The 26200-nt window shown below is 40.0% G+C and overlaps 1 protein-coding gene across 2 annotated transcripts in view; it reads left to right on the top strand.

Moving 5' to 3' along the window:
- Positions 1–26200, top strand: part of POLR3B (RNA polymerase III subunit B) — an 84742-nt gene that overhangs the window by 56622 nt on the left and 1920 nt on the right. Inside the window, exons 23-28 of one of the 2 annotated variants that reach the window (XR_012995449.1) lie at positions 2081–2223; positions 13223–13326; positions 14225–14391; positions 16676–16789; positions 22509–22682; positions 24279–24390. Coding sequence is in view for 1 of the 2 variants with exons in the window: in XM_076339158.1 (XP_076195273.1) it covers positions 2081–2223; positions 13223–13326; positions 14225–14391; positions 16676–16789; positions 22509–22682 (702 nt within the window). In the remaining variant the exon portion in view is untranslated. The remainder of the gene's footprint in view (positions 1–2080; positions 2224–13222; positions 13327–14224; positions 14392–16675; positions 16790–22508; positions 22683–24278; positions 24391–26200) is intronic. The other variant, XM_076339158.1, reaches the window with a different exon arrangement.

Here is a 26200-nt window from a genome sequence, read left to right as displayed (position 1 = left end):
TCCACACCTGCACCTGATGCATAGTTTCAGTCAGGATATTATGCCTTAATTTTGTTCTTAAATTCTCATGGTATATTCCTTAAACTCTCTTCTTCAACTATAACTCTCTATTTGACTTTTGTTTGTTTAACTGAAGATCCAGAAATTTGCAATATACTAGGAAGCTTTTTTCTGTCAAGAAGAACCCACATGACAAAAAAATATAGAATCATAGAATTGTTTAGGTGGGAAAAGACCTTTCAGATCATCAAGTCCAACCGTAAACCTAACACTGCCACATCCACCACTAAACCATGTCCCTAAGCACCACATCTACACGTCTTTTAAATACCTCCAGGGATGGTGACTCCACCACTTCCCTGGGCAGCCTGTTCCAATGCTTGACAACCCTTTAGGTGAAGAAATTTTTCCTAATATCCAACCTAAACCTCCCCTGGTGCAACTTGAGGCCATTTCCTCTTGTCCTATCGCTTGTTATTTGGGAGAAGAGACCGATACCCACCTCGCTACAACCTCCTTTCAGGTAGTTGTAGAGAGCAATGAGGTCTCCCCTGAGCTTCCTTTTCTCCAGGCTAAACAACCCCAGTTCCCTCAGCCACTCCTCATAAGACTTGTTCTCCAGACCCCTCACGAGCCTCGTTGCCCTTCTCTGGACACGCTCCAGCACCTCAACGTCTGTCTGTCTTGTAGTGAGGGGCCCAAAACTGAACACAGTATTTGAGGTGCAGCCTCACCATTGCTGAGTACAGGGGGACCATCACTTCCCTACTGCTGCTGGCCACACTATTTCTGATACAAGCCAGAATGCTATTGGCCTTCTTGGCCACCTGAGCTCACTGCCAGCTCATGTTCAGCCGGCTGTCGACCAACACCCCCAGGTCCTTTTCTGCTGGGCAGCTTTCCAGCCACTCTTCCCCAAGCCTGTAGCGTTGCATGGGGTTGTTGTGACCCAGGTGGAGGACCCGGTACTTGGCCTTGTTGAACCTCATGCAATTGGCCTCGGCCCATCGATCCAGCCTGTCCAGATAGCTCTGTAGGGCCTTCCTACCCTCGAGCAGATCAACACTCCCGCCCAACTTGGTGTCATCCGCAAACTTACTGAGGGTGCACTCGATCTCCTCATCCAGATCATTGATAAACACATTAAACAGAACTGGCCCCAATACTGAGCCCTGGGGAACACCACTTGTGACCAGCCACCAACTGGATTTAACTCCATTCACCACAACTCTTTGGGCCCAACCATCCAGCCAGTTTTTTACCCAGCGAAGAGTACGCCCGTCCAAGCCATGAGCAGCCAGTTTCTCCAGGAGAATGCTGGGGGAAACGGTGTCAAAGGCTTTACTAAAGTCTAGGTAGACCACATCCACAGCCTTTCCCTCATCCACTAAGCAGGTCACCTTGTCATAGAAGATCAGGTTAGTCAAGCAGGGCCTGCCTTTCATAAACCCATGCTGTCCAGGCCTGATCACCTGGTTGTCCTGTGCATGCCACATGATGGCACTCAAGATGATCTGCTCCATAATCTTCCCTGACACCGAGGTCAGACCGACAGGCCTGTAGTTCCCCAGATCCTCCTTCCAGCCCTTCTTGTAGATGAGCGTCATATTGGCAAGCCTCCAGTCGCCCGGGACCTCCCCAGTTAGCCAGGACTGCTTGATAAAGGATTGAAAGTGGCTTGGTGAGCACTTCCACCAGCTCTCTCAGTACCCTCGGGTGGATCCCACCCGGCCCCATAGACTTGTGTGTATCTAAGTGGTGTAGCAGGTCGCTAACCATCTCCCCTTGGGTTATGGGGGCTTCGTACCTCGTTCTTTACAAGTTCAGCTTAATTCTTCCTTTGTTTCTATTGTATCTCTTAAGCCTTTTCTTTTCCAGAAACATACCATACTCTGGAACTTTGAGATAGATATAGATATAGAGAGATATATATCTATATAAAATCTTTGCTCCATTGGCCTCCCATATATAAGTTCCATGAAGACTACAGTTTAGCCAGAAGCTTACCAATACACAGATACTTGTTTGTAATTTGTGTTTGGTTCATATGTAAAACTCATGTTTTGTCTTCTTGTACTAGCTACAAAGGTGCGACTGATTCTTATATTGAAAAAGTAATGATTTCATCAAATGCAGAGGATGCTTTCTTGATCAAAATGTTGTTGAGGCAAACTAGACGTCCAGAAATTGGAGATAAATTTAGCAGTCGTCATGGGCAGAAAGGTAAGCTACACATTTAATAAAAATAAATGCAAGTTGGGTATGCCTACATACATACATATCATCATGCATGTTTCCATTGATTGGTTCAGATCTTTTATGAATGCAGCAGTAGAAGACCGTATCCTTCTTTTTGGTTAAGTTCACCTAATTTAGCAATGCTGTTTCTGGAACTGAGGAGAGGAATTGGCAAACACAACCCTGTGTTGACTTATGAATCTGGAAAATACAGTAGTTGCCCATTTCAAACAAGAAGAGAGTTTTGAGGTTTGTTTGGGTTTTTTTTTTTCCTAGTGTGAATTTGGTTTTAGGTGATAGGTTTGTCAATGGGTTATCAAGAGAGAGATTGGAGGAAAGAGTGAAAGGGCCTATTCTGAATGGACAGAAAAGACCAGAGGTGGAATGGGATGTCTGCAAGTCATCTGTGCAGACATACTGCTCTAACGACAAGACTGCAGATAGATAGCTCAGAGCCATGGTGTAAAAGGGAAGCAAATCGGGAATGCAACTAGGAGTGCGCAGGCAGAGACCGGAAAGAAGGGGAAAATGGTTTTTAAAATACACCTGGGATGCAATCTGGGGCACCTCTGGATCTTCAAACTGAGAGCTGAAAATGGGTACCTACTAGGAAGCTGCTTGGTGGCATGTAGCGCTCTAGTGTTAATATTATAAGATGAAAATCAGGAGCCTGTTTCCATATCTGTTGAAAAAAGCAGTGGACTCCCTTTGACCTTAATGGCAAAAAAAGGTGACTCCAGAACATCCTCTCTGAATCTCAAAGGGCTGGGAGTTGTGGGACGGGTGTTAAGAAAGAAGTGACTGAAAACAGTCTGACTGTAACTGACTTAAAAGCATGTTTTGATCCCGTTGGTCCCAATGTGGGACAGGTTTTGACAGGTTTTCATCTATCTATACACTTGGAAAATCTAGATTTTTAGTACTTTCAGCATGACCTTCTGTCTTACTATATGTGCTGTGCTAAACCTGTTACCTGAATGTTGTAATCTTGTTACATTTTTAGGTCTTACTTTGGTTTGAGAACATCGCTTGGTCTCGTTAGGTGTGGTGGGGAGGCAAAGAGGTTGATGTTACCAAATCCTTTCCATTGCAGCACGTACACTCCTTTCCTGTTACTGGGCAAATGTGATACTGTCTTAATAACTACTGGAACAAAAAAATCCTTACTTCCTTGCTTTGATTTCTGAGGAACTGGAACCAGAGCATCAAGTGTAAAGCATGCGAGCCTCTTACATCTGATAACACAAGTATCTGCTAGGTCTGTGTGGAGGGCAGAGGGAGGGAACTGAGGAAATAACGGAGGACACTGTTTACATTTGAAACATTAATACTTAAAACTAGTTGTAGTCAATGAACTTTGCAGTAATACATCAAATTACAGTACTAGCTAAGGGACGTTTTCTTGCAAACAAACTGGCCTTTCGTGAGCAGTGTGCTCTTTGTTGGAAGACATATGGAAGAGAGAGTGCTTTTTGTTAGGAGGAGCTCCCTGAAAGCATCCCTTTTGGCAGTTTGTGACACGGTCCCACTCTACACCCAGCATCGTGTTGGGTTTGACCTTGTTGTGCCGATTCACATCCTGTATTCTTGGAGCAGAACCAGAGAACTCTGTGGGCAAATATGCCCTGCAGTCAGTCAGCAGAGAGCTGGTACTTGCACAACATCCTTATGTAGATCTGAGCCAGTGAAAAGAGATGAAACTGCAACAAACGTCACGAGTACACAGAGAGTATCCAGCTCTAGAGCTCTCTTAAATGAAGCTTAAACAGAATCACCTCCAGCATATTCAGTGCCTGCGTGATTGGAAGAGGTATGAAGAGCGGTTGCTTACAGATGGACCCCAGGCACAAGTAAGAAGTTACTTTTATAGTACTCCATGCCACTGTTGACTTCTTTACTCACATGTGTAGCCTGAAGTCAAACTTGAGGTCATTTATGACTTTCTGGGGCTATGGAAGTACATAAGCATCAGTGGCAATGAGGTGGCCAGGTGTAACTGAAGTGAAAGACTGCGTCCCTGTCATGAGATGCAGGGCTAGCCACAGTAATCCTCATTTCTGTAGTCTCCAGGTTTGGTGATCAGGACATCTACCTAGAGCAAACCTATCAATCAAAAGAGGTGAAATGGGTACAAAAGGCAGTAGTTGATCATAATGTCAGCTGTTACCAGATGTTGCCTCAAGTTCTTTGTGTGTGTTTTCTATGGAGTACAGTCAATGCAGACTTTCTCAGTACATCCAGCTTTCTCCAAGATCACCCTTACTTCCACAGTATCTTTCCACAGACTCATAAAACTTGCTCTTGAAACTCTGTATTCTAAAGAAATCCTTCCATTGTTTCTGCTGTCATTAAGAAATAGAAACTCTTCTGATAAGCATTAAAACATTTTTCCTGATTGTATTTTCAAGATGGCTTTTGATCTAGAAATAGGAAGCGATTCTCACTGAGTCCCCAAGTGATTTGGAAACCAGTACCTATTGAAGGCTTCAAAAAAATAAAGAAGCAGCAGTACATTCTTGACTTTCCTTTTAAAATCCAGTCTAGTTCTTGCACTACAGCCATATAGGATAGTTTCGGTAAGTGAGAGGGAAGATCATTAACTTCAGGGGCAAACAGAAAGAGTTGAGCAGTTGGAATGGGTCAACTGTCCCATTCCTTCTCTCCAGGAAGATTCTCCTTCAAGAAGATTTTGTGTAGTCTCTTTCAAATAATTTTTTAATCTCATACGCAATGAAAATGTGCAGTACTCTTTAAGCCTATGACCGCTTTTAGAGCATTTTTAGAGCCCATTTCTTCATATATTTTGAGTTTCATCTAATTAGTCCTTTCTCCTTATAAGTGGCATGCAGAATTTTAGCTGCAAGTTATTATATAACAATACGACCAGTACTGTGCAGGACAAATTTTCTTACTAGAATTGAAAAAAAAAATAGCCTACAAATTATATTAAAGAAGCTGCTCAGCTAATCATGATAAATACTTTTGGGCATTTGCATGAAAAATTTAAGCAGGTAAGATTTTTCTCCTAGCTTAGGCTATTGATGCGTGCCTATTGAAATAGTTAGTTGAACAGGATTTAAATGGAACTGATTTTCATACCTCTCCAAAAATCAAGAAAAAGGGTGCTCCACAAATCTAGAACCATCAGAGGAGAAAAGGTGGAAGTAGAAGAATGACAGAAGGAAACAGAATTGTGTCAGGCAGGCTGCAATCTGGCTTTAGGGAGCAGAGGGCCTTCCATACCACTGAATGCACATAAGGCACCTTACAGTCTAGAGCAAGCTCATTTTAGAGCTCTTGAAGGACAGACATCTCATGAGAACTTTTGCTACTCATCAAACCCTGATATTCATGGTCAAATGCAGAAACAACTAATACGTACTGTATTAGAATCTGGTGGTATTTTCTTTAATATCCCAACAGCCATAGAAAGTTAGTAATATTTCTTTTCCAAAGTAAAATACCTGTGGAAATCCCATGGCAATGAAAAACAACATCCTAAATGCTGTAGGGAACTTTGAGGGCACCCGTAATTATGCCTGGTATTGCATCAGGTTAGAATGACTGATCCCCCATGTATCCGTGCTTTGGACTTACAATAGTAATAAGCCAAACCCATCAATTATTCAGAATAGCTAATGTCCCTTTCAGCTTGGTTTTGGAGATATGAGTGGGAATGTTGCAACAGTTGTGTTACAGAGTTCGCAGGCATGTGGTTGTCAGCTGTCCAGTACATCAATCTGTAGTAATCTCTTGTGATCGGGGGAGTGATTATATTCTAAATTATTACATTCTACTGGGTTACTTATCCTTCCTGGTAGTAGACCTCTCAGTTCACTGGCTTGTAGTACATTATGGGAAAAGATGTTAAATGGGAGAAAGGAGAAATGTGCTTAGTGGAGAAGATACATGTATTAGATGCCAAGAAAAAAAATACTGACAAGAACAGTGGAGTTTACCGTTTTGCAACTTCAGTATACAGTGAAGAACCAGATACTGACATTAATCTTAGATTAAAGGCAATGATAGAACTGGAGAAAAGGCATGAAAAGGAAAGGGAAAGTCTCCTTTGCTAGCTGTTTAAAAATACAGCTAGTATCATCCTTCTCTGACATCAAATCGGGGAAGGATCAGTCGTAACAAAGGAATATAGACAATGGTGAAACAGAAATTGTAATACTAACAGTTTAACATTTTCCATTGAGAGAATTTTTAATTAGCCCTGAATTTGTTCTCTCATCTTTATCTGAATGCAGACGATTACCACTTCAAGTTTAATTTGTGAATGTTAGCTTCAAGCCCATCATAGGGCCATTTAAACCTGTGATGAGCTTAAACTAACAAGTACCTTGATTCAGTGAGGAGAGAAAGCATGTTTCTCTCCTTTTTGTATTGTCAATCTTTTCTGGGAAGTATTTTTATTTTCTAGAAGGAATGCATGAAGATGAGATTTGATTCCATGGAATTGTAGTAGTAGTTTTAAAATAATTAAATAGGTGCAAAATAAGAGATTGCACAAACCACATTTCTCAAGTTTTTTTCATGGGCTTTTTCCTGTATTCCAAATTGATTTGTATTCCAAAGCTATACTTTGTCACTGGGGCAGAAAGAAGTGGAGTAACAGAATTGGAAAGTGTCTGGGATATGACAGATTAAATCTTACAAACCAGCTTTAGCCTTTTGTTACAGAAGAGCCTTTCGTTAAATATATAGGTAGATTTTGTAGGCCTCTATAATAATACAGATCTATGCTGCTGCCTCTGTATTTGCTACCTTCTTTGTGTCCTCTCATATGTCAACACTGTATTGGCAAGGGTCACCACTTCTGGCCTGTCCGCCACACCCTTTTCATTCAAGTTCATGTTTTAAGTACACTTCTTCCAAACTGCCTGTAAAAGCAAGCCTTTCCTTCAAGACCTGTCAACAAAGAAGTGTATGAGGAGGAGAAAAACCCAAATGAGGCCATCACGTTGTGCTGGGAAATGCACCAGCAAATATTTTGCTCTATCTCAATATTCATCTTCAAACTGGACATTGCAGTAAGATCTTTGGGAGTGGGACTGTCACTTTAGTTTATAAGCCCTTAAGCTTCTAATGTCTCACAAAAAACCATATGCCTACCAGGGAGGACTTATCTTGAGCTGTAGGACTTTGTTTTAACTATATTGCATCGTATTTTTTCCAGAAGGATAAAGAAACTTTTTTGGTTAATTATTTTGTTTTTTAATCTTGCATTCTTCAAGCAAGAAAGTCATTTTTCAAAGCACAGAAGGCTAAAGGATTGTTAAGCTAAAGAAGCTTCATCTGAGTTCCATACAAACTAAATTATTATATTTCCAGATTTCCTCTTGCTTTGCTACAAGTCACAATGAGGAAAAAGTTGGGCTCCTTTGATGTGAAAAAAAGCAATATATCACTTCTCTGAAAGAACGTTTCTCAGTCTCTCATGTGAAAAAGGATTAACACCTCCAACAAAGGTCCTGTAGATCACAGAACTAAGCAGCAATACTGAACAGTATTCCTGAGGAGTGGAAAAACTGTATTTAAGCAAGAGATTGTTTGAACTGGCAAACAGAAGCTTTTTAATAGCTGAAGATCTAAGATAAAGGATTAAACCTTTCTGAAGTATCTGCACTTAAACAACTCTAAAGGCAAGGAAGCGAGTTTAAATTCATGAAAGATGGTCTTTGTTTTCCTAAATGAACCATGTTCTTTAGTGTCAAAACAAAATCCATTCACAGCAGTCAACTACATAAACTTCATGACAATACCGCTTATCTACCAAAGTCTGACCTCGCTTACTTTTTAAAATTTTTACTAGTTTGAGCATCTGCCTTCTGCTTGCCTAACTTCATAGTTGAGAACAATTTATCTTTCTCCTTTTAATGGGCACTTGTACAGTACATATAAGCAGAACATGTAAAGTAAGATTAGTTTTAAATAGTTACTTGTGTCATATTCCCCCATGTTACAAGTCAGACTTAGTACTTTATCTCTAATAAAACATCAGTGGGTTTATAGGAGTTAAATGGTTGAAGTGGCATTAAAAAGAATTTGCTGTTATCGACTGCAGGAATGTAGGATGATTAGTAGTTATTAGGCATCAGGAAAAGTAGTAATTTCTTACCTTATTTTTATCTTTAGAAGTTGAATATGAGAAAATGAGATGTCAGAATGCCATTAAAACTTCTCATACTATTTTTTCTATTTATTTTTAACAAAACCGCTGCTTAGCTTGCTGTCTTAAGAAGAAAATTACAGCATTTTTTATCTCAAGCAGCAAACAGGTAACCTTCTGACCTTTTCAGTAAATCCTCAACTGAACCTCTGAAATTAGGGTGATTTAGCATTTTATGGCACAGAATAAAAATCTCTAATTCTGTTTCCAAATAGTGTATCCTGAACACACATTTTATTAAGCTCTTGACTCATTCAGCCATGTGTATTTTGTAAAGTTCCTATGGTTATTGTTTTACAATAGCTGCTTCCAGAAGCATTGTAAGGGTTTCAATTAATCAGCTCTTTGTGTGCTTCAGACTATGCAAATTTATCACATCAGACCATTCAGCAGCTCATGGGAAAGCAGTGTACAAACTGTATTGTCTTCTAGCACCTCCTCTCATTTAGAGTGATGTTTTTAATAAGAAAACTAATCAAGTTTACTTATGCATTATTTATCTGTTAATTTTAATTCTGTTCTTTACCTCTTATGTCAAATGGGATGTAGCAAGTGGTATGATAGATCAGCGAATGATTCAATATTGAACAAAGCTTATGTGATGCAGCACTTTTTTTTCTTCTGGACTTGTTTTATGCTTAGTTAGCCAACACAGTATGTCATTAGAGAGTTTTGAAGCAGATGTACATTTTTGTTTAACCTTACTAATTTTTGCAAATCTCTTTGTCACTTGTCCACAATATACGGCACTGTGTTATAGCTGCAAGTCCTCTTAAGTATGTGACGTAGTCTTATTTCTCAGGAGTATTTCCAAATTCTGGCAAATCTGGTAAATCTAAAATAGACACCTTTCAAGTTAGTTTTAGCTCTTTTACCACCATATCATTAGAATAAGTAAACAAGCACATTTAGTAATGTGCTTCTTTTTATCTTGCTGATAGAAACTGGTATTACGGCTGCTTCTATTCACTTAGTCTCCTTTGCTCTCTAATGTCCCTCCTGCTGGTAGTAATTAGTTTTCTATATTAGGTTGTTTTGACTTATTTGATGATTTTTTTTTCATTTGGCATGTGTGTGTATAGAAGGCATCTTATCGTAGCCCGTGAAAAACTTTCCCATACTGTTGTGTTTTGTCCCTGCCCCCTCCCTGCCGCCCCCCTTCCCCCTCTCTGCTGAACTGCTGTTTTACAAGTCTGTGTATGTTCGTGTTTGTCAGCAAACTGTAAAAGCAACCACATCAAAGATATCAATTCTGGAAACCTGAATTTCTCCTGATTAGAAAAAGAAACTCTTAAAGAACAAAAGTACAGGGGTGAGGGGATCTTTATGCACTGTCAAGGCCTTGTGGAGGTACATGGGTGTTGAGATGCTGTCAGGATCGATGCAGATAGCGTGTGTGAGGATGGGGGCCATCATGCATAGTCAGAGGGCTGTCATTTATTGGCTGGCATACAATAGCATTGAAAAACACTGCCTATGGCTGTTTTATACTTGCATGTTAAACCACTGTAGATGTCTGATTTAAGTTTATTCTAATTTAAACTGTTATCCTTGCAGTAAAGTGCCATGCTTATTAATCCACTTTTTTTTTTTTTTAGAGGGATATCTTAAAAGAATTTGTTAGCATTTTCACTAGTTTTTCATCTAAGCTGACATTATGAAATTGATATACAAGGTTTTTTTTTTTCTAGAATTCAATTTGTTTTTCAGTTGAAAAGAAATGAGATGTAGCAAGCTGCTGGATGTTTCTTGCTCAAACATACAACCTTCTTGTTAGTCCACACATTAAAAAAAAAAAAATTGTTTTTTGTTTTGTCTGGAAAAATAATTGCAGCCTTTTCTGGTGATTAATGTTTGATTCTGGATGAGAACTCCAGAGTGGATAGGTGAGAGCAGATTCAGGCCCATCGCAGTGTAGCATTTAGTCTGAAATTTTATTGCTAAATTTCAGATGCAGCATGTAAAAATTGTGAGGGGAAGAGAAATGAATGAAACCAAATTATTTTGTATGTCCTGTGTGAATGCTGGGGAACAATTTTCATGTGATGTCTAAATCAGTAACAATTAGGCAATCTTAATAACCTGTAGTAAGAGCCGCAGAGCAAAGTTACTTACTAGTTTATGTCCTATTTATGAATATTGGATGGGGAGTAGTTGAGCAGCTCAGTTGTGAAATGCAGTTCATACTTGGACAGGGCAACATTTGGAACTTGAGGCTGTCTTAAATCCAGCCTCTTCTTTTCTCCTTTACTGTTTTATTAACCAGTTGCAAGTGATAATTGAACTTATATGGATTAATTCACTTGATCACTTTTTCACAGCTGCTTGGCAATGCAGAACTGCTAGGTTTGCCTTTTACTGCCCTGCTGCAAACTCTGGCTCAGCGATGGGGGCTGAAAAAGAGTAGCAAATTCAGGAGCTTACAGTGCAGACCTGCAAGCGTTAGTCTCTGAAGAGCTTCTGAAGGCAAGTGACTGCAAAATGAAATCAAGTTTACGTTTTTAAATGAATTGCAGTTACTTGCTTTTAGAAGTAGTGTTGTATATAGGAAAGATGTCTTTCAGCTTTTTAAACATTTTTTTATGAGAAAGAATGAACTTTTGTAAAACATAGGGGAGAAGGAAGCTTCTATCTGTCCTGTTCTCTAAATACACATGGGCATGCTATAGATCTGTTATAAACTCAGTGACTTCTTAAAATACAGAAGCTTAGAAGTGAGGTTTTATAGCTTTCTCTTTTTTCTCTCCCTCCCCCCCCCTTCTGTAAAATAGAAACTTTATAAATGGCCTAGTGAGGTTTGCATTGCTGGATTCTGTCTAAATATTTTGTTTTTAACTTCTAAGCTCATTATGCTGTCTTTGTGTTAACTTGTATTAAAATCTGTCAGCTATGACTGGTCTCATAACCACAGTCAGCGGACCAGAATAAGTTAATTATTTACTTGTGTCACTAGTGCTCTTCATCTAATGAAATGCACAGCTGTGTTAGATCTGCAGTTGGGTGTGTAGGTCCCATTGTTATACAAGTCAGCGGAGGGTAGAAGCCGCTATGATGGAGAGCCCTCAGTTCTTTCTGCTGTTCTGCCTTTCTGTGTCGATTTCATGGATCTTTTATCATTCACTTTCACACAAAACAAACAACACAGTGGCTGTCTGCTATGGGAACCAGCTTGGCATATAAAAGGTTTTCAGAGCCTAAAGTAATTTTAAGTTAGCTAAGATTTAATTTTTGGCTTACAGGTGCCGTGAAGTCCAGATGCAACCTAATGCTTTCTTAGAATTAAATGCGAATAAGGCAAAATGTATGTGCCGTAATACATATATAATAAAGTATTTGTGTACAATTTTAGGATAAAAAAGCTGTGCGCACAAGAGATGGTGGGTTGGGTTTTTTTTCATTTTCAGCACATGATTGCTGCTTGGCGGGGAGGGGTAGAAGGATGTTATTGATTTATCATAATAGAACAATGAAAATTAGTTTCAATAGGTTTAAAAACTAAATACAACAACACACACACACACCCTTGCCCCAGACGCTCCAATCCTTTTTTTTTTTTCCTGCTCCCTTCCCCCATACTTACCATTCTCATTCTATTAACTACTGTCCCACACACCTATCCCTGTCTTGCTTGGACAGTGGAAGAGGAGCTCCCTCCTGAGCAGACGCCAATATCCCCCTGTGAACTGGCTGGTCGGGGGATGCCTTTTTAGGGATGTAACCAGCACCCTCAGTCTTCCAGGAGCCCCCTCCGCTCCAGGACTGTTCCCAAAGCATGCTCTGGCAGTTGCAGCAGGCTGATCTCAAATAGCTTGCAGACTTTTTCAGCTCTAAGGGCTTCTGGAAGAAATTGTCCAACTGAAACAGTAGCTTTGGTTCAAAGGAGTATGGGCTTAAGCAGCTGCATTTTAGCACCTGAATTTGAATGTTAGACCTCTTGGTCATTTATAGCTGCGGTATTTTGATCTGCAGAATTCACACTAGAAACAGTTGTAAGGGTTGGAAGGAACATTTGGGGATGTATGATAGACTATTTTAAATGAGTTTTCATGTTTCTGTTTAATCTTTCCTAAATAGTTTTAGAATTTTGGGGGGTTGGTTTGTTTTACATCCAATACTGATGGAGACTGAAAAAAGCTTCCAAAACTTTGAAAGGTACAGTTTGTGTTCATGGACTGACAAAATATAAGCAGTCTGGGGAGTGGATTGTACTCTGTAATTCGTCGAAAGCAGTCTTTGCTCAGCAAATGAATGCTACCTGAAAAAAATCTTTGGTTTGGGTTCTTTTTTTTATTTCCCCCTACTTATCTCCTCTCAGTCCCTGTCAAAGTCCTGACTTGATTTGGTTTTATTCATAGTATTTAGCGAAGATACATATGATAAACGAATTTTGAATCAATAATAATTTTGTATGTCCAAAGAGATACTGTAAGAGGCCCGATTTCGTCATTTTTTTGCAGGAAATTACAGCATCAGCTTTAAAAACTAGGTCTCCCTTGAGATGTTCCAGTCTGACTGGTCAGAAGTTTCTGGTTGCCTCTGAAAACTGTATCTAAAGCTTTCTTCCCTAATTTGCTAACTCACAAATCACTGGGAGCATTATGTAAGGGTATGCTAATTTTGCCAGTCCTGTCACAAGGGCTCTCTTCTAGCCTGCAGGTTGTGAGCACTGGTCATGGTAATGAATCTGGGTAAAAAGTGATCCATGAGAAAGAGAGGAGGAGGAAAACACTAAAGAAAATCTGGTGATGAGCGTCAGCCCTGCTGGTGGTTTGCTGTTTGTGAATTGAAATGTTTTCTCTTCTGCAGGGGTGTGTGGACTGATTGTTCCTCAGGAAGACATGCCATTTTGCGATACAGGAATCTGTCCAGATATCATAATGAACCCTCATGGCTTCCCATCACGTATGACGGTTAGTGGTTATGTTACGATTAAAGAGAGTGTTCCCTGATAGGGAAGGTGAAGTAGATTAGCCGGAACAAACAAAAAAAAGTTTGAAACATGCTTTCATTGAGAGTATTCTCCAGTCATCATGCCACGCGCTTGCTCTCCTATAAGTATTCAGCCCTCTGTTTAGGACGTTTTGAAACATCCTCCTGTAAAAGGAGCAGGGATGCGGGCTGTTTGTGCATCATTCTCATTTTGTTCTGTCTCAGGCTAATAGGAAAGCAACTGAATACCTCACTTGCACCCTTTCTGTTTGAAAATTTCTTGCTCTCCCTCTTTGTTCCCTATTGCCTATGCCCACTAAGCCAGCTGGAGCAGGCTGTGAGGCAAAGGTTGGAGAGGAGTTTCAATAATAGTTCTAGAGCTATATAACTTCTTACATTACACACGCCTCCCTGGAACTGATGCAAGTCTTGCACCTGTGCTGCAGGGTCACACTAAATACCTCACAGCCTGGCCTTTATATGGGACCTCCACTGATTACTTTGTACAGCCTCTGATCTTTTTTTCTTTGTTAGCTTCTTCCCTTCTGTTCCCCCTGCTGCACTGTAGCATGTCAATCTCTGAGGCTGTTTCCTAGAGCAGAAGGCCACACTGGATCCTGCTCATTTTCCAGGCAACTGGAAAAAATGGAGCTGCCTGACTCTGGACCTCAAAGGTGTTCCCAGACCCTGCGATGAGTCTGGTTTTCCCCCCTCACACAGGAGTACTCCCTGTTCTTGGGCTTCTTCCACTCCTCCCATTGCAGGCAGTAACCCAGGCTGCCATCCCGGACACTTTGCCTGGCTAACTTATGCTGTGACCAATCCAGCAATGTGCCTGTACTAGTGAGCAGGCTGTTAACTCTGCTTTTCTTTGCACAGGTAGGAAAGTTAATTGAACTCCTGGCTGGAAAGGCTGGGGTCCTCGATGGCAGATTTCACTATGGAACAGCTTTTGGAGGCAGTAAAGTTAAGGATGTGTGTGAAGATCTTATTCGCCATGGTTATAACTACCTAGGGAAGGACTACGTAACATCTGGTATCACTGGGTAAGAATCTGCTGTATAGATTTAGATGTTTCAGGGGAGTGGGGAAATCCTGCTGAGACACATCTGAAAAATCTTCTCATGTCTCAGAGCTCAGGAACTTTCTCTTATTTGCAAACTGCTCTGTGAGATGGAGGGAAGGGGCTAAAGAACGGTGCACTTTTTTTTTTTCCTTAAAAGTATTTTGTGGTTCCACATTTTAAGGATTACTAGTATTTGCATGGCTGTAATGTGAATGGCCCTTGTAGTACATATAAAAATTTTCCAACTTCTACTGCATGACAAAGAAGGTAAAATCAAGGTTTTCTTTCTGAGCGATTGTAAGAAATTTCAAGTTTCTGTTGGCAGCAAATCTTATATATGCTTGGACTCAGATAAGCATTTTCAGGTTGACTTTAATAGTACTGTAAAATATGGATTTGGATGCAGGTGTCTGTTCCTTGGGAATATTTTGTGTGCTCTTTTTTCTTCTTTTTTTTTCTTTCAATTACACAATGATTCAGTCTGGCATAATACTCTAATCTGCAAACTTCCTGCTGTGTTGATCAGACTGGCTTCTGAGACACAGAGTTCAAAGAACATACGATAGTTTAGAAACAGGAAAAGGCCATATGGCTTCACATGCCTGCCCTTCCAAAATGTATCTTAATCCTACCTTCCTGCTATTTTTATTATCCTCCCAGTCCCCTTCTTCTCAAGGAACAAGTTTAGGTCTCTTTTGTAAGTTGGATTTTTTTTAATACTTTTTATTTTAATTGCTTTTCCTACCAACTTATTCCATACGTTATTTCTCTTTTTGTTTCAGAGAGATGATTTTGTTTTCCTTACCCACTCCATATTCCATAAATTGTATATCAAGTATCCTGGTGTTTGAAACACTTTCTGTTGATACATCATGGTAACTTTTAACAAATCTGACTAATCTTGTTTCCTAGGAAGAATAAAATCATCTAGCTCTAAAAATCCCCTGTCCCCAAACTTCAACTTTGTAGTACCCTATTTAGAGACTTTGCTTTAGGATACTGTTATTCTTCCAAGCAAATTTCACATGCTTAATCTATTTGTTATGAAATTTGAAGGCAGATTTCATAACAATTTGGAATTTGCAAACTTCCACATGTCTAATTAAGTTTTATTATTTTCTTCAATAGGCAGCTTTTGGAATAACACTGCATCATGTCAGTAATGACTCTGAATGGGAGGTGCAATGCTGTTGTCTCCTGCTTGTTTTTACATTGCACATACATTTTTTGAAATAAATCAGTGCCAGTGCTGAGTTTATTTGTCTGTGTTAAATCTGGTCGTTCTTAGTGCTGAAGGTGGTAGCTGGGAAATGACACCAAGTGCTTTCAACTGTTGCTTTCTGATCTTTAGGTGCTTATGCTGTTCTTACAGTTGGGGCTGTTTTAAACACAGAAATCTTTAGCCATTACTCCAGCTCGTAGAATGGAGTAACACCCTCCGTACTGCTTACAGATGTTCCCAAGCCGATGCAAGTGCCTAAACACAGTTCTCAAGATCCCTTTTACCCAGCTCGTCTGAGCCCCCGGTGCCAGCCAGAGCAGCGATTTTTGTCCTATGGATACAGCTGCTGAGCAGTGCTGCAGGGGCAGCTGTGCTGATGCACAGCCGCTCAGGGAGGGCTTTCACCCATCTGGGTCTTGGGTTGTGCTTCAAAGTGGTGCGCAGGGAGAAGTAGTGGATGGGAAGACGTCAAGCTCATAGTGTGCCAGTGCTAAGCTATCCTTGCAAATGCAAATTCCTTAAAGTGCTCCTATAAAAATGATGTTTTGAGCATTTATGCTGCATGCATTTGTTTACATATATGCTTACCTTTGTTTTGTGTGTGAATGATGTAAAGTGAAGGAATGTAAGTAGAAATATCTTAAGTCACCCTTCAGGGCCTGACACATTTACAGTCTTTTTTACTGATGACACTATTGAAACACTCCTGCACAGACAGAGGAGGGACGTAACGTGGTACAGCTGAAACAGGTACCTGCAGCTATAGCAGCATGTCTGCGCAGCGTATGGCCAGAGTTCAGGAACTTGTTCCTCACTAGGGTGGATACAGCAGTATGTGGTGCTGGAAGTGTACTGCTCTTGTGTTCAGAAGGGTTCCCTGTGGGGTTTTCAGTCTGATTGCCCTGAAAGCCCAAACACATTTTTCTAGGACTCATGATTCCCAAATTGTTTCAAATTCCTCCTGTACATGACACTTTTGTGTCTCTTAAGTATGTGCTAACTGTGAATATTGGTTTTGGTTTTTTTTCTTTTATTCCTTCAGGGAACCTTTGGAAGCATATATCTATTTTGGCCCTGTGTATTACCAGAAACTAAAACACATGGTGTTGGATAAAATGCATGCAAGAGCTCGAGGACCCAGAGCAGTGCTCACCAGGTATTGTTACAGGCTAAGCACAAAATTCTGGTGTAAGTTCAGAAGTGTGCCCAGCTGACTGACGGGTATAAAACAAAGTTTGTTTACCTTTTGATACTTGACATAAAACACTATTACCTGTTAATACACTGTTACAGACTAAAAGCTCTCACAGTAGATGGTTGCAGGAGGTTGTTCTGAATGTCCAGGTGTGCTCTATGTGGTCCAAAACTGAGTTTGCTTCTCAGATTTCTGTTAGCAGTTGGTAAAAATATCATCTGCTGATTCACAGTGCACACTGTGGCCCTTTCCTGTCAGATTGCTCATATCATAGGTATTTTAGGAGGATTTTTTTTTTCTTTAACATTTGTACTGTTACAAAATTGGGTATGAGTAGAAGGAAGAAACTTATTTTAATATTTTAGCATCCTTTGGTATTCAGCAGGTTAATATTGATGCGGCCCATGTCTTCACCTGTCAAGGCAAAGCAAATGCATTGGTAAACAAAGTGTAGTGCAAACAAGCATTAGAATAATGTGCATCCCTGGTACACTGCACTTTGCCTTGCAGACTCTTCCATTCAACTCTAAAACTGAATTTAGGGTTGTATGTGCTGGTCCACAGTTATCGTTCAATACCATGCAGGAGAGTAGCACTTTCACACTAATAAATTGCAGAAGTTACAGAGGTGCCAACAGTAAATCTCCATTTTTATTTGCCCAGTTAAAGATACGTCCTCAGTTCCTTTGGAGTCATGATCGTTGCACTAAGCCTGAACTTGGATTTCTCTCCAACAAAAAGGTTAATTACCATGCTGATGTCTTCTGGTGTCAAATTTTGAAGTCAAGCAGATGTACTCTGAGTAATAGGTAATATAAGCCCCTGGAGGTGGGCTTATATTATCTGGACCTTTAGGGAATTTGAAGCATCGTGCTTTCACTGATGTTACTTATATTTTCTCCTTAAAGCCAAGCTCTATGGCTGCTTGCACTCATGTACTAAATTGCCGATATTCCTGGCTCACAAGAAACAGTTTAGTGGCACAGGCTTTGCTTTGAGGAGGCTTCTAGTGGATCGTTTAGTTCACCTCTCTCCATCACAGTAGGATTATTTGCTAAATCTTGCCAGAAAATTAATTGCCAGCTAGTCTTGAATATTCTAGCAAAGATTATTCCAAATGTCCTTTGCCCGTCTTTCTGGACTCTCATGTATGCCATTTATACCTCACCTGCTGCATGGTGGTGTACTCTTCTTTTTGACCAGTCCCTTTTGTACTGTTTGTGAGATGTAAGCACAAAGTCATGTCTATCCTGCCCTTACTCTTCTCTGTAACAAGCATGATTCATATTCTTTAATTCTTAATTTATTTTTATGCCTCTTATCATGTGCTGATCCACTTCTCTTGCCTTGCCTGACTGCACAACAAGTTAGCAAGTCTGTCCTCTTAACAGGTGCAGCTTCTACCTGTTGATGTGCTATTAGAGAATGGAGGGGCAGGTCTCTGCTGTACCTGATACAGAACTATCTTTCTCTTTTGCTTTTCATTGCATATTTCCTATGCCTTTTGGCTTTCCAACCTCATGCTGTCTCTAGGACAAACGGAAGTTGTCTGACACTTTCCATGGAAGTAAATACCAGTGGTTGAACTAGGAGAGAAATCATGAGAAATTTTTGTAATTCTTGGCTGAACTTTTTCACCAACCACATTAAGAAGAGCAAGTGTAGCACAACCATTATTTCCTACCACAGCTGCTTGCCTATATGAACATAAGTGATATTCCCAAATAATGGGCTGTCTGCCCCATTTTCTGTTCTTCAATGTGTTAGTCACGGTATTGGTGCTTCACATGAAAATGAAAACTCACTGTCTTAGCTAACGGTGCACACAGTTGGTTTACTGGAGCTCCTAGCTTACCCAAATCCCTTGATCTGCTTTTGCATTGTCTCCCCAACTTCTCAACTGTTTAGAGATATTGAATTTAAATGAAACCTAAATCCGAAGTCAAGGTAATGTTTACATGTAACAATGAAGGTGGTGTGATTTCCCCCACCCCTTACTTTCTTTGAATTCTTTGTTCCAGTCAGTAGCATCATACTATGTAGCTAGGGCTCTTTATTTGACTTTCAGGAAAGCTAGTGGATGTTCAATTTATGCTGCCTCTTGACTAGTCTTTTAGGAATTTTCTTTCTTCTCCTCAACTAATTAAACTTTTGTTATTGCTATCGCCTCTGCTGAGAGAGTCTGCTTTGCCAGCTTTCATACTCACTATTGTTTTATCATCCATTGCACTTCCTGTAGAGTAGATTGCCTCTGACGTTGTTTTTTGCTTTTAAAAGTAATCCTGTAACAGCTTCCAACATGGAATTTGGCTGTCATTGTCTTGAAATGCATTTTATTATATATCAAATGTACCTTAACTGACAGAGCAAAGCTATATTTCCATCTGGAATAAGGCAGAAGACGAGTTTCTTGAATGTCACTGATTCTACATATTGTTCTGACTAAAACAAGACTTTGTAGAATTGCAAAGCAGCACTCTGTCAACTCAGTCAAAAACCACCAGGATGTTGCCCTCTGAATTGGTGTTTGTTAAATGAAATGCAATACTTAATTTATTTTGCCATGAGGAGTTGACAATTAATTTAAAACATAGTTCTATATATGGTGTTGCCTAGATACCCAGTCCTGTTAAATCTTTTTAATAGATAAACTGCTTTTAGTTTTCCTTACAAGAGATCAATATAAGCTTTCTGCATGCATAGTTGTTTTGATGCACATTGTCAGAGCTGCCACCTGCGTGTCTTTTGAACTTATCAGATATGCCAGTTCCTATTATACTGCAAGGGAGTAATGGGATGACACTGGTCAGGGCTCTTCTCTGTGCTCTGGGGCTGTGGGAGCACGGTACGCCCTCCTCCTTCAGGCAGTGATTTTCTAGGTAATACTCCACTTCTTGGAGGTCAGTGTTTCAGCCAACGACTCCATTTCGAGTCAGCCACTGGTTTTCCGTAACAGGCACAAGGGAGATCTGCTGAGACCTACAAGGCCTGCTCTTATTCATGGGGGTAGACTTATTTCCCCCCACTGGCCAATGAAACAAGGAACAGGGCCATAAAGCTGAACCCACTGTTCTTCCAGAAAATGCAGAATTAGTGCCAATAAATTCTTAATGTGCTTAAAAACACTGAAGTTCATTAGTTTATGCTTTTTTCTAAATGTAGCAGTTAAATAGTATGAAGACCACTTGGCCTTATTTTTTTATTTAAAGAATCACTGCGTTTTATTTAGCATTTAAGAATTTTAAGAACTTTTTTTTTTAAATATGAAAAATATCTCCTTTTAATTATATTCCCAATCTTATTTTCAAGAGTCTGCTTTGTTTTCAGAATGTTATATTTAGAATAAAGAATGGAAGTAGTTGCCCAGGGCAACAGCTGCAGTGTACATGTGTATAGCGGGAAAGGGGAAGCACAAATGCTTTATAAATACTGTTTTAACATTTTAAACAACCTTTGGTGTGAGGAATTTTCAAACTCATGTGAGCCAGAAGAAAAATCTGATAGACTTAGGGAGCATAAGATGGACTCTTTTCAAAGGCCCCAATCTCAATATTGAAATTTTTGGTACTTCAGAAAACTACTTTTTAGGGATGGAGGATTTTCTTTGTTTTGTTTCTTTAATGAGGTCATTTTGACAGTGGGAGTGAAACACTTAAGAGCTTAAGACTCAAGTTGGGCTTTTTTGGTTTTGGGGGCTTTTTGTGTTTTGTTGTTTTTTTTTTTTAATGGGATTTCAGCTGCCTTAGAAATCTTCATCCTGTATCTGTTGGAGGACCCATGGCATATCAAATCTTAAAGGGCTGGAGTTGAGACCCCATCATTTTTCAGGAGGCTTTGTCTTCCCTTAATTGGATTGAGACTTTTTTGGGGCTCACATTTATAAAGCTATTTTGTCATTTTATCCTGTGGAACAGCACCTGGTGAAACTTTTGAAAGTAGGCTTGTGCATTAACTGATATTATAGAAGTCAGTTGGTAAAAGGAGCTCAGGCACTTCTAGCAGCACAGCAAATGCCTGTATCTTTGGAGGCCCCAACTGCTTTTAAAATCTACCTCTTGGGACTTCAGAAGAGAAACTGCATTGAACACAGGGTTAGTCCTTTAAAACAGCGTCTGAACAGTGATGGTGCCATCAGCTGGGGAGGGGGCCCTAGGGAGTTTAATCAGGATGTAAACAACTTCTATCCATTCTCCCAACAGTGGGGAAAAATAGAAGGTTATATGAATGAAAAGGACGATTTGAATTACAAGCAGATTAGTTTTAAGGTTCCAGTGTGGTCAGAGTAAGGGAAACTACTTCCCCCTAAAAACAAATACAGCTTGTGTCTTTAGAAGACATTTTGGTCTGGTAATTAGGTATATTTTTTTTTACACTTGTTACAAAAGATTATTAGATGTTGAAGGCTTTTATAAATCCTTTTCTTTGAGTTGCAATAAGTTCGCAAAACCTTATTTTTAATATATTTAGTATGCTTAATAAATTTGGTTGTTTGAAATAAAATAAACAAAATCCACTCCAAAAGTTATGGGCCAGATCTGTCATTGGATATTCTAGGTGGATGACACTGTTGCAGGTATCAGAAACAGCACATAAACATTGGGTTTCATTGAGCAGTGAAGCCTCTTATGATTGCCAATAACATTTTTTTTTAATTCCTTCTCTTTGCTGTCATGTTTCAGGGAATATACTAAGATGGAATATTTAATAAAATGCATACAATATATTAGTGCTTCAGGAACTTAAGAGTGTTTTTGCTTCATAGTTCACTCTAATATTTACAACCTGAGTACTACAGCATTGTGCTAGTACATGACAGTAGAACTGATACTGTATGAAATTGCAGTATGGCAAACAAGAGGTTAAAAGTTTTGACTGTGTCCAACAAAAAAAAATTGGCTTAAACAGTCATAATGTTAAATAATGTATTGTACCTTGCCTTTTTACCTCAAAATCTTTAGCATATACCTACATTGCTTTGTTAAAACTTTCCTCTAGCACCATGAGGACAGGAAGTCTTTCCAGACAAAAAATGAGAGTTTGATTTGTGTTGAGGAACTAGAAAACCAGGAACCTATACAATACAAAAATTAGTCTATTAACCGTCAGACACGAAAAAAATAAACTAGATAAATGTTACTTTAAAAAAAAAAAAGTAGGATTTGAGTAATGAGTTAGTAATATGCGTACTACTTGTTTGCTGCTTTGTTTTGGTATTCTCTCCCAGATCAAAAATGGTTTTAAGAATTTACTCTTAGCTGTAGTTCAGCTGAAACGTTAGCTTGATGATTTATTCATTAGCTGCTGAATATTGTTTCATTTAGTTAGCTACAAACTGTAATGCATGTCTCATCAAAAAAGAGTACCAAATCTGTGTCCAGATTGTCTTGGATACTGTTCGGTCTCTTTTTTTTTTTTCCTCTTACTCAGCTACATTCTGTGAGGTAAAGAGTTGTGGCCTGACGCTGCAGTTGCCACTCACAGAACTACATCATATTGCAGGAGCAAAGATGAATTGCTTCAACTTGAATAACACATTTGCGAGATCAGCAACTCTGGTTTGTAGAACGCTGTTGTCTGTTGATCCTGTACTGTTCCTACAGTTTGAAGACAGGTATTCCTAGAGTTGTAGAATGTATGTTCTGGAATACTTACTACATTTTTTCAAATATTTATTTCAAAGGCAACCCACTGAAGGTCGATCCCGTGATGGTGGTTTACGTCTTGGAGAGATGGAACGGGATTGTTTGATAGGTTATGGAGCCAGCATGCTTTTATTGGAGAGACTGATGATTTCAAGTGATGCCTTTGAAGTGGATGTTTGTGGACAGTGTGGCTTGCTGGGGTACTCTGGCTGGTAAGTTGTCTAACTGCAATGCTTTTTGTAAATCATGGTGTCCCCTCCTCACTTTGTGCATGTGACTTGTTTCGTATCTTCAAGAAAACCCTTGACCTCAGGTGCATAAAGCAAAGTGGTACAGAGTAAACGTGCCTCTATGTAACAGAACCTTGCCCTTGGTTATAGTGCTTCTTAGTTTTGAAGTGCTCACAGGCACAGATTAACAGTCCCATGCACCTTAATCAAAACCATTGTCAACGTTCAAAATTGGTATTTGGAAAATTGGTGGCAGCGGATGGTTCTTTGTTATGGTCTGACTGAAGTTAGGACTAAAGTGAGTGTGTAATCAATGGGCCAGGGGTCTCTCCTGTTGTGGGAGCACAGGTATTGTCTTCCACAGCTGGCTGTGCTCGTGGGAAAGGTTACCTTCGTTCTGTCTGCTGCCTTCCTTCCCATCCTTGCAGAGGATTACCAAACGCCCAATCCTGTATATCATGTATTTTTTGAGAAGGGGAAAATAGCTGTGTCAACGTACTTGACTCTTCTGACATCAGAAATGAGATTACTAGTTAGGCTAGTCACAGATCTTCCTGGTACAATCACATGTTGAACCTCACAAGGCTGAAGAGAGAGAGTGAGCACAGAAGAATGGGAGAAGAAAGCAACATCTCCTGCTTTTGTGTTCTCTAGCTATGGAGTTCATAATCACATGCATACTGCTTTCTTTGACTGTGCCCCTCCCAAATGCCTTTTGCTTTGTAGTCTTGTAAAACAAGGAGCTCCTCTTCGAAGCATCAGACAAATGCACCAATCCCATGTTGGAGCATGAGAGACAAGCAGCTGTGTGGTTGGAAATTCAGCTGGCTTCTGCCCGGCTGCCTTGTCCTTATGAAACTTGTCTCTAGGCTAGCTAATGGTCTTGCTGTCTTACTCTGGGTCCTAAGCTAGTACTGAGTTTATCTCCTGCAAACAAACTGGTTTTCCATGTAGGGGAAGCATAAAACTGGATGTCAAAACTATGTGGAGCTCACCACGTGTAACAGTATGGGCTTTGCTCTAACCATCTTTTCTCTGCAGTAATTTTGAGACTAGATTTAAAGTTGCCCTGTAGCATGCTGGAAATACAGCACTATTATTAGAAGATAGGGAAACAACTTCTTATGTTCTTTAGAGGTGAGGGAAATGTTTTGCTTTAGCTTGGTTTTGTTTTAGCCAGGCATAAAAACAGACTTGAGAGACCGACAGGAATTTGTGAGATACGTTTTTGCAAGCTTTGTGAAAACAGGTGACCTGGAATCCCATGACTAAGGGAGGAAGAAATAAATGGTGTGAGTTCAAGTTACAAGTTACTCAAATATTTATGTCAGGGGAAGATGGGGAGTTGGAAGGAGGAGGAGAAAGGTTCATTTCTAAATACCTCAAAAGAACATTGTTGGAAACTTGCTGCATCTTGGATATCAATATCAATCTATTGGGAGAGGCAGGAAATTGGACTTTATTCACTTCAGTGCTTCGAGAGTGATTTTTCCATGATATAATGAAGTGGGAAAGTAAGGTGTGTTCTCAGTTTGTAGATGTGTAAAAGTGACAGCTACCGTTTCTGTCCTTGGTTAGACCTTTCTTCTGAAGCATGTGGCTTCTGGCCAGAAACCAAGCACCATGTTTGTCTGCTAGCAGCAGCAGCAGCAGCAGTTCCGCTCCTTGTGGAGCAGAAGTTCAGGCAGAGGTAGGTAAACACATGTGAAATCCAGAGGAGAGGCAAGGCCTACTCTGTGCATCCTATTGTGGTTGGTGGTTTTTAGTTGGGCATTGTCCTACTGGCTTTTGTGTGGTAAGTATTTGTGAGAGTCCTGTTTTTCTTGAGTGTGTACACTGTATGTAACAAGTGAGGCCTTTTTCTGATCCAGGTCTCTTAAAACTACTGCAATGCAAATAACAGTTGAAGGAAGTTGTCTGAAAGGAAGGGCATGCCATAAGTCAAACAGCCAACCACTTCTAACTGTGTAAAGCACTGCCTTAAAAAAAACTCACGTGCAGATGTAGCTCAATTATTTTTTTATAAGACCTTGGCTTTCAGAGCAGTTCTGAAGATTTTCAAAGACCACAGGAAGTGAGGGCACCTTGAAGAAAATTAGGAATTTGAACTTTAGAGATAGTACTACATTTTATTTTTAAGGTGGTGTTAATGTATTTTGTATTTTGAAGTTTGTAACAAAGTTTAGTAACTTTTTAAATAGCTGTGAAAGAAACTGCTTTCTCAGACAGAGCCAGACGTTCTTGCAATCTAATTCTGTGAAAAGCTGTCTGATGTGTGAGAGTAATCAGTAAGAGGTAGTTTCTGCTAAATGATATGCTGTGTCTACAAGTAGCTGAAGCAAGTGGCCCTATAATGAGCATCACAGTAGAGACCAAGTCATTAAAAGAATCTTCCAAACGGCCTTTTCAGTGATTCTGGCATTAATAAGACATTGCTGCAAGAAACCTTTTGGAAACACATTGTTTGGTGGCTAGCATTAAGGGCACTTGTCTTAAGGAAGATGAGCCCTTCCTCCCAGACAAGGACTAGCCACTGGGTATGTTTTTCTGCAAGATAGTAACAGCAGATCAGTGTTGGGGTCTGAACTGGTACTTTCGGGGGGAAGGGGACTGTTGTGGCAGTGACAGAATTTGTCCCCGTAAAAAATACAGTAGAAACTTTCTGTGATGTACCAGTTTTATGCAAATTTTCCAACTTTGCCATTGTACAGGTGCTCAGAGGCAGGACTCCACTGAATGCAATGAGCAGAATTTGGTCCTTTTTTGATTAAGATGAGAAGTTATTCCGGACCCTAGAGTCTGAGCATTTTAAAATATACGTGAAGAAAAATTTTGTTTCTGGTCCAGATTTAGCCTTGGCACAGTTGCCTTTTCCTGTCCAGTTTAGTATCAATTCTAGTACCAAATGGTCTTTCACGTACTTCAGTTTCTGTGATCTCTGTTTGACAGAGCTTTGTGCTTGCTGCTCCTTAACCTTTCTGGGTGATCCCCATCCAAGTACAAAGCAGGCCCAGAATGGTGTAGCTTTGAGCCTGGGTGTAGTGAGTAGCCTCTGCTCCTCAGTCCATAGTAGCTGTGATCAGATGCCAGACAACTGCTCATAGCAGAAAAGTTGCGTGCCTCATCAGGCTTCCAGGACTTGCAAGGCTGCTTCTGTTGAGAGCAATTGCTTGCTATGTTATCATCAGAAAGTGGCTTCTGTTTAGGTCACTTCCTCCCACCATAAAAATGTAGCTATCCCTATAAATTTGGACTAAGGGAGTAGTTATAAACCTGAAATTGAGGTCTACTCTGTTTTAAAGGCATGCTAGCTGTAACATTTCCCCTGTGTAACGGTGTCTACAGGAGAAGCCTGTTCCAGGGAAACACCTAGTTCAGTCTATTACCTTCTTACTGCCTATAGTCAGATTTAGACAAAGTCAAAGCGATTACTGTGAATAAGTGAAGCTTCATTCCTCATCGTGAGCTGCAGAAATGTAATTAAGGCTTCTGTACCATTG

The sequence above is a fragment of the Aptenodytes patagonicus genome, chromosome 1 (assembly GCF_965638725.1).
Source record: "Aptenodytes patagonicus chromosome 1, bAptPat1.pri.cur, whole genome shotgun sequence".
In the NCBI taxonomy this organism is placed as follows: Eukaryota; Metazoa; Chordata; class Aves; order Sphenisciformes; family Spheniscidae; genus Aptenodytes; species Aptenodytes patagonicus.
The sequence above is the reverse complement of the archived record's forward strand: the minus strand, read 5'-3'. Positions and strand labels throughout refer to the sequence as shown.